Source organism: Fusarium tjaetaba (genome assembly GCF_013396195.1).
Source record: "Fusarium tjaetaba strain NRRL 66243 chromosome Unknown NRRL66243_c0000620, whole genome shotgun sequence".
NCBI lineage: Eukaryota > Fungi > Ascomycota > Sordariomycetes > Hypocreales > Nectriaceae > Fusarium > Fusarium tjaetaba.
In genome coordinates, this window is record NW_023501816.1 from 1 (window position 1) to 8,202 (window position 8,202).

Below are 8,202 nucleotides of genomic sequence, written 5' to 3' on the forward strand. Positions count from 1 at the left end.
TCTTTCCGAGACCCATTTCGTCTGCCAAAATACCGTTGATACCCTGCTCGTATAAATTGACAAGCCAGTTGAGACCCTTGAGTTGGTATTCCTTGAGTTGGGCATTGATGAGCTTCGGCTGTTCGATCTCAACATCGCCCAAACCCGTAGGGTTCTGGAAGTTCATCTCGCCCTCTTCATCCATGTCAAGACCCTGGTTGTTGAAGTCACGGGCCTTCTTCTGGGCCTCGGCGATGGCATTCTGAGCGTTGGCCATAGCAGCAGCACGGAGAGCCTCTTCGCTGCCCTCCTCAAAGTCAAGGTTCTCAAAGTTGGTAACCTTACCAGTGACTGGTCCTGTCGGTTCATCGATGTCGAGTTTCTGCTGGTCAATCTGATGGGCATCCTTGGCGACATCCGGGTTGTCGGTACTTCGTTCAACTTCATCAGTCTTAATCTTCTTGCCGATGAAGTGAGAGTACAGCTCAGTCTGCGAGATAAGGAAGTTAAGCTTTCTCTTTTGACGGGCGGCTTCACGGTCAGCTTCTTCTTTTCGGGCATTCTCGATCTCCTGCTTCTCAGCAGCCTTGCGGAGATCTCGTTCTTCTCGCTCGTTACGCTTCCAAAAGCCCATCATGTCACGCATAACACGCTTTGCTCGAGCTTGGAGATCTTTGGTACCCTTGTTTGTCCGCAATTGCCAGCGCTTTGCTTCCTTCGATGCCAGGATGGCTGTCTTTTTAAGATTTGAGGCTTTCGTGGCATAAGAGTCCACGGCAAGCTTGAAGGTCTTGTTGACATCTTTACGAGCCATGTCTCGCCAAATCTGGTCGTAAATTTGGTTGTAGCCCTTGGACATGAACCGTTTCTCGTTGTCGGGGATGTCATCGACTTTCTCCTTGTCTTTGTCTTTGCTCTTCTTGCTTTTCTTCTCGACAGGCTCGTCTTCGGTCTTATCGCCGTCGTCCTTGTCTTTCTCTGTCTCAGCAGAAGGATCCTTCTTGGTTTTCTTGATCTTGATTCGAACGCGGTTCTCTTCTTTGGTTGGTAGTTCCTCTCCGGCATCAAGAGCGGCTTGAGCGGCTTCGGCAGAATCCTTTTCGGCTTGCTTTTGTTCCTTGGACTTTTTGAGACGAGGTCCGCTACGGCCCTTGCCCTTTCGCTTGCTAGATGGCGTGCCGGCTTCCCCAGATTCCACATCAGAAGCCTGGAATGAAGACATGGTGCCACCCTCCAGGTTAAGCTCCAAGTTACGGGCAGGACCCTTTATACCCTTCTGGAGAATGAGTTTCGTCTGCTGTGCCTTCTTACTGGCGCGTTCAGCATCTCGAAGATGTTTCTGCCGTTCGGTTTCGTCTTCAGCAGCCTCGGCACGAGCTAGAGCTGCTTCTTTCTGCTCCATGGTAACAGCCATTGACTTCTCACGACGTCGCTTGCGTTGCATATCCTTCTTACGCTCCTTTTCGGCGTAAACTTCTTGTTCACGGACCTCATGTAGCGCTTCGTCGTAAAACACATCGTCGTAGCGTCGTTTACCAAGCTCTGCGTGGAGTACGAGCTTCTTGCCGGTTGAAGTCGCAAAAGCCGTACGCCGGGAGAGACCGTGTTCCAGGTCGAGTTGATCCATTACCCGTCGTCGCTTCTGAGCTCGCTCCTTGTATTGCTGCTGATCAAATTCATCGGGTTCCAGATTTGAAGCCCTGTTGTCAATCTGTGTCTCGGCGTTCTGAATCTTCTTCTCCATCTCTGCTGACCAAGTCTTTGGCTTGGGCAGGCCATTTGCTTGTCGCTTGGCGGGAAGTCGAGGTGTTGGCGATTCCTTCTTAATCGATAATCTGCGACCATTCTTGGGCGTAGCGGCATCTCGAATATCAGAAGCACGGCCTTTTGTTGACTTTCGGCCTCCTCGTTTCTTGGCAGGGGGGTCTCTTTCTTTGTCTCTACCAGGAAACGGTTCGGGCTCAGTCTCGACATCTTTTTCAACCTCTGTGTCGTGATCCGCTTCGGGTTCTAGGGAGCGTTTTGTCTGTTTGGGTTCCCGCGAGTCGCGCTTCGGTTCTCGGTCACGTTTGGAATCTCGCTCTTGCTTGATTTCCACTTCGGCTTCACGTGAAATCAGAGGCGATTGTTCTTTGGGTTTTCGAGCGGGCTCAGAGCTGGAGAGGATGCTGTCAAAAGACATTGGGTTTGCCCTCGATGTCTGTAATGGTATTAGTACAAATGAATATTCTGTATACTGGTTAGCACCTACGCTTGCCGATGCCGGCTTTGGAGGTGATGGAGCTGCGAGATCAGACTTGTAAGGTGTAAGGGCAGAAGCCCCATTAGTAGTAGAAGTCATGTTGGCTGTAGCACCATGTCTCGCACTTGGAGAAGCGAGTAGAGGTTGTCGCCCCGGAGGGCTGAGAGAACCAGCTGGAGGGTTCTGATGCGAATGCGATGCTGGACTTCGCGGCCGACTATATGATGGACCTCGTGGAGACGTGTAAGAGCCGTTGTAATATGAAGGAGTACTTTGTTCGGCAGATTGCGAATAAGGGTACGGATCGTGAGTCTGTTGTGTAAGAAGAGAAAAATTAGCTCCACGTCAGCAAGCTTTGTGGTTGTTTAGGTCTTGGTCGGGGCAGAAGGAGGTTGTGCGACGGAGTTAAGGGTGATGCTGAAATTAAATGGTGTTGCGATAGTGACAGTTTGATGGGAAATTAAGCTTGATAAGAGTGAGGGAAGGGAACAGGCATTGATGACCTGGACGTGATGGGTGAAGATCTCGATGATCAAGACAGAATTGAAGGATGATGATGATGGGGAAGAGGAAAATCAAGGGACGTCGGGTGCAATCAATCAAATCGAGTCCGGGCGAGACGAGACGAGAGTCAAAGACAAAAAAGAGTGGATTTGCCCCCCTTACCTTTGGAGTGCCAACCGGGGGCGCGTTGGCGTTGGCGTTGGCGTTGTGCCAGGAGGCTCCAGACGTCGCCGCGTCAGAAACTCGACGTTCCTTTGTTGTATCAGTTGTAGGGTCGTAAAAACCTCGTGATGCAGGTTTGGTTTCTCGCGGTATATAAATGTCGTGGTTCGACCCGGGAGGATAGTATGCAACAGGAGGGTGCAGCGGCGACACGGGCGGAGGACCAGCAGGCGGTGGTGCTGGAGGTTGACGATGATGCTGCTGCTGATGAAGTCCTGCAGCTGACGATCCAGGTGATGATGAGTTGAGGCCTACAGGAGGTGGAAGTGATGGAGCGACGGGGCCGCCGGGTGCGCCCGTGGACGATGACATGTAGGGATTGGGCAATGCTGGACGAGGCGGGGATTGAAGGGAATGGCCGGCACTTGGAGTGTTTTGATGGCTGTGGCTATGGCTATGACTATGGCTATGGCCGTTGGGAGATGTAAAGGGAGGAGGACGGTATTCTGACTTGGGTGAGCGCAGACTAAAGGTGGAGTGCTGATGCACATTCGCACCGCCTGCATTCGATGAGGCTGTCGCCGTTTCTCCCACTATAGGCCCAGGTCCAGCTGAGTCACCGTCGCGCCTATTGTTGTGGTGATGGTGATGATGGTGGTGATGATGATGGTGATGCGGACGGGAGTCTCGGTCGTCATCTCCACCATCTTCTCTTTGTGGTGGCCGCTGCAGCACCGAGGAGTTATAGCCGTTCTGATCCATGGTGATTGATGGTCTAGCGCCTGAATGGCAGACAGAACAAAGCTAAACACCCGAGAGAGCAGGGAATGTGTTATAGTCGGACGGCCGGTGGTAATCAAGCTTGAGAACCCATGTGCTCGACAAGCAACGATGCGACGACAGATTTCTGAGGGGGGGTTAATGTGTCCGGTACAAGATGCGCAGTCGATCAAACAGAGTTTCGCGATGCGCGCGCGAGGCTGTGTGAGGAATCGTTACGTTGCGTTGCGTTGCGCTGGGTTGCAGGCTGAGTTGCGATGCGATGCGATTCGCAAGTCGCGATCGGTGATGCAGCGAACTGCGACAGAGGTACGTGTGGGATGAAAACGATGGACAGTGATGGATCGCGACAATGTCAGGTCTAGGTTGAGCCCCAATCCAAGGCAAGTCGAAAGAGGATGCCCTGGCTGGGGGGGCAAAGTGTTTTGGTGTGGAGGTGTTGGTAGCGTGGCGCTGGGATACAGCGATGCAAGCGGCAGTCGAGATGGGGGAAGGGGATGCGAGACAGGGTTACTATACTGAAGTTTGGATGTTTACTGAGAGTCTTGAGAGATATGGGGGTTGTAAAGGGGGGTAAAGGGCCAATGGATTGACGAACAAAGCCACAGTAAAGTGTAAGAACAGCCGCGGGGGAAAGGATTATGACAATATGAACAGTAAGAGAGAATCAGAAGGATCGGGGAACAACAAAGTGGAGTGGAGTTTGTTCTAGAGCTGGAGGTTAACCAAAATGAGGTGGTGATGGCGGGAGCTGGAGTGACAGCCCCAGCCCAGTCAATCAACACTCAAGCAAGGTAAGCCCAGGCGAGCCGAGTTTATGGTGATCCAACGGTTCAAGTAAAAATACGGATACTTGCTGAGGATAATTACAGCGTCTGTCTGCATTAATCAGGGCATATTCTGTGATGAACAATGACGACGGCGGTGGTGTGGGCGGCAGTGGAGAAAACAAAGCCTATTGATTGACACAGGCGGGAGAGAGAGATAGACAACCAGGAAGAGAAGAGACAAGAGGAGGTGATGCAGAAGCTGATCGAGGGACGGCGATGGAATCGAGGAGCTGCACCAACGGGGGGGTTCTAGGGGGTTTGACGTGCTAAAATACCACCACTGAAATGAGATTTGCTTGCACAACAAGATCGAGTCAACGGTGAAGCAATCACAGCGATTATTTTTGTAATTGTGTATCACCGACCCGTCCGAGGCACGATTCCCTAAAGAGGAATTGGCGATAGGTTCAATGTGAATTTGGGGTTACCAGTCAGTATCTAAGCCCTGCTGGGTGTTGAGTCACTGAAAGCGACAGTGTCTGGCTGCATCAGATGCGTTGATCTGGCTGTTGTCTAAAAACCCTCATAGTAATCACGGCAAAATTCAAGTGCGTGTGTGCGTGAATACAGCTCCATCCAAATCAAGGCACACGCGAACACGATGTTCACTCAGATTCCGCGTCAGACTCGTTTCTCACTCTATTTTTTCAGGTCCCAAGTCTCGTTCCCCTGTCCCGTTGGCCCCCGTCCAATGTGGGTCTGACTCAACGCTAAGCTCTACAGCGTTAACCCCGTTTTGGGTTCCCCGTCAGCCCATCCCCAGTCACCGGCAGCGGGGATGGGTTCCGGAGATCGCTTCAAGATGATATGTCTGTCATTTTGTGTAGGGTAGAGGAGGGGAATGTACCAAGTAATAGTAGGCCTTGGATGACCACATCATTCACTATAATAGGAAAACGCATATTTGCATTGATCTAATGGTGAGAGAGAAGAGTCGAACGGTGTAAACTTGTTTATTCGACGACAACTGAAGGTGAGACAAGCGTTGTAAGGCTGAAGCTCAAGTCCTTGAGCCTGGGTAAGTGAGAAGAATAGTTACATAAGGCACGTTTAGAACAGTTTAGGATAGACTACACATAAGTTTAGGACAAGTCTAGATATTTTAGCAAAATTTAGTAAATATTTGATTAGGTTTAGTATCATGACCTGAGTTTCGGTAAGATTCGATCATTCTCAGCCTTGATGATCATGTCTGAAGAACACCAATAAGTGGACAGATAATGCCGGAGCATGATGTGAAAAAAACAGACTTGAACAGCCCTGCCTTGATAATGAACACAAACATTGCAAATAAATTTATTATCAACACCATAAATATTAGCCTCGCTACTACAACTTTACCCCCATGCGTTATTCACAGCCTTACGTTGGCCTCGAGTCTTGCCGAGTCTCCAATCACAATCAGCACACATCTTCGAATTATAATTTCAGCATACAAATCACAGAATTGCGAGTAATTATTATGGAATCCATTTATTCGTACTCAAAGCCTTAAACAGCCAGGCCTAATGAAAAAGAAAATCTATCGTGAACATTTCCACATATTCGACGCTTCCGGGCCTCTCTACTGAGGCCATGCCCATGCGTCCTGTAGCGTCGTTCGTCGTGGCCGTCTCATTCCATCATAAGGTATCAAGTATCCTGATGGTCTAGCCACCCGCGCCGCCGCCGCTTTAAACCCATGAAAATACCCACATGATTGCCAATAGCACTCTCATCAACTTTTTGTGGATTCAATATCCTCTATAGTCAATTTCCTTTCATGCATTCGTCGTGCCAATTAAAATCAAATTCGTAATAACTTTTTCGCCTTAGACTGCTCCGGCGCTGATCATCTTCTTTCGGAGGTAGTTCTTGTACTCGGAGATGGAACCGTCCCATGTGCGGATAGTCTGGTTCTCGCAGACGAGAATCTGCTTGGCGATCTTGTCGAGCAATCTATTGCCGTTAGCAATCATTCATTATAATAATATTTATTGGTGCTTACCGGAAATCGTGAGAAACAACGATAACACCTCCGCTGAAGGCGTTGATGGCATCTGCCAAACTGTCGATGGTAGGAATATCCAGACCGTTGGTAGGCTCGTCAAGAAGCAACATGTTGGGGCTCTCAATGGCCAACAGGGCAAACACGATACGACTCTTCTGACCCTCAGACAGAGTACCCATCAGGGCAGTCTGGGAGTCACCGCTGAGACCGTATTTGCCGAGCTGCTGACGCCAGTACTGGTAATCCTGAGACTTCTCACTGTACTTGTCGCGAACGAAGTCGAGAGCAGACTTTGTCAAGTCAAGCTGCTCGGAACTGTGCTGAGAGTAGAGACCAAGCTTCAAGTGAGTGTGTCGGGTAACGACACCGCCTGTGGGAGAAAGCTTGCCAGTCATGAGACGGAGCAGAGTAGACTTGCCCACACCGTTGGGGCCGACAAGGGCAGTTCGGGAGTCCATATCGAAACCAAGGTCGAGGTTGCGGTACAGATCGTCCTCAGGCTTACCAGAGTAAGAGAAGGTGACGTTATCGAATGACAGAACGGGAGGGGGGAGCTTATCAACATCGGCGAAACGGAAAGTGAAGACACGGTCCTGCTCGACGGGCTGGATGAAACCATCGGCCTCCATCTTGTCGAGAATCTTCTGTCGGGACTTGGCCTGTCGGACCAAGTTGGCATATGTACCAGCGCTGGCAATGAACTTCTTGATGTGAACAATTTCATCCTGCTGCTTCTGGTAGGCCTTCATCTGGTTGGTCTCATTCTCGGTTCGAGTCTTGCTGTAAGAGTCGTAGTTACCACCATAGTAGACGAGCTGCTTGCCTCGCATGTCAATCATGTTGGAGCAGACACCGTTGAGGAAATCCATAGAGTGGGAGACGAGGACGAGAGTTCGCTCCCACTTCTTGAGGTACTCCTCGAGCCACACACAGGCCTCCAAATCCAAATGGGCAGTGGGATCATCGAGAAGGAGAACGGAGGGCTTGACGAAGAGGGCCTTGGCAAGGGCGACACGCATACGCCAACCACCAGACATGTCCTTGGTCTTCTTGTGGATGGTCTTCTTGTTGAAACCGAGACCAGTCAGGATAAGGGAAGCACGAGTAGCGAAGGTTGAGGGATCAAGCTTGTCCATGTGCTGTAAAATGTTAGTTTGGTACGTTGACACTTTTGTAGGTTAACTCACCTCGTAGAGATCGAGGAGAACAGGGCTCTCAGGGCCCTCGTCCTCGAGAAGCTTCTCAGCCTGGTGGTCGAGACGCTCCAGCTCCAGCTCAGCCTCTCGGACGACCCACTCAAGGGCACCGAGGTCACTGGGAGGAGCACCCTCGTTGAGAAGGTAGAGATCGAGATGCTCAGGAATGGGGTACTCGCGGGCGGCGATGGCCTTGAGGAAAGTAGACTTTCCGCAACCGTTCTCACCGAGAAGACCGTATCGTCGACCGTAGGTGAGTTCTAGAGTGGAATCGGTGATAAGGACTCGACCGTGGAAGACCAGAGAGGTACTGGTGATCTTGACGTCCTTGCTGGTTTGAGTAGAGGCGAGAACACCGGTGGTGACACGGTCAGAGATACCGTGCTTGTCCATCTGCTCGGCGAGACGCTTCACCTCGTCGAGCTTTGCGCCTGAAGTCGCGGGGGCATCATCGTCCTTGATGGGGTTGCCGTGGGCGTCGAGCTCAGGCTCCTCAGTCTTCTTGCCCTTCTTGCCCTT

At 50.9% G+C, this 8,202-nt stretch overlaps 2 protein-coding genes across 2 annotated transcripts; both read right to left on the minus strand.

Annotated features, from left to right (window-relative positions):
* Positions 1–3,649, minus strand: FTJAE_14217 (DNA helicase INO80; the record flags this gene model as incomplete). Its single annotated transcript, XM_037347428.1, has 3 exons — positions 1–2,179; positions 2,231–2,533; positions 2,888–3,649. Coding segments are annotated over 3 exons (3,244 nt in total), but the record flags the coding sequence as incomplete, so codon positions are not given.
* A 2,659-nt stretch (positions 3,650–6,308) lies between these two features.
* Positions 6,309–8,202, minus strand: FTJAE_14218 (ABC transporter ATP-binding ARB1; the record flags this gene model as incomplete). Its single annotated transcript, XM_037347429.1, has 3 exons — positions 6,309–6,435; positions 6,485–7,626; positions 7,675–8,202. Coding segments are annotated over 3 exons (1,797 nt in total), but the record flags the coding sequence as incomplete, so codon positions are not given.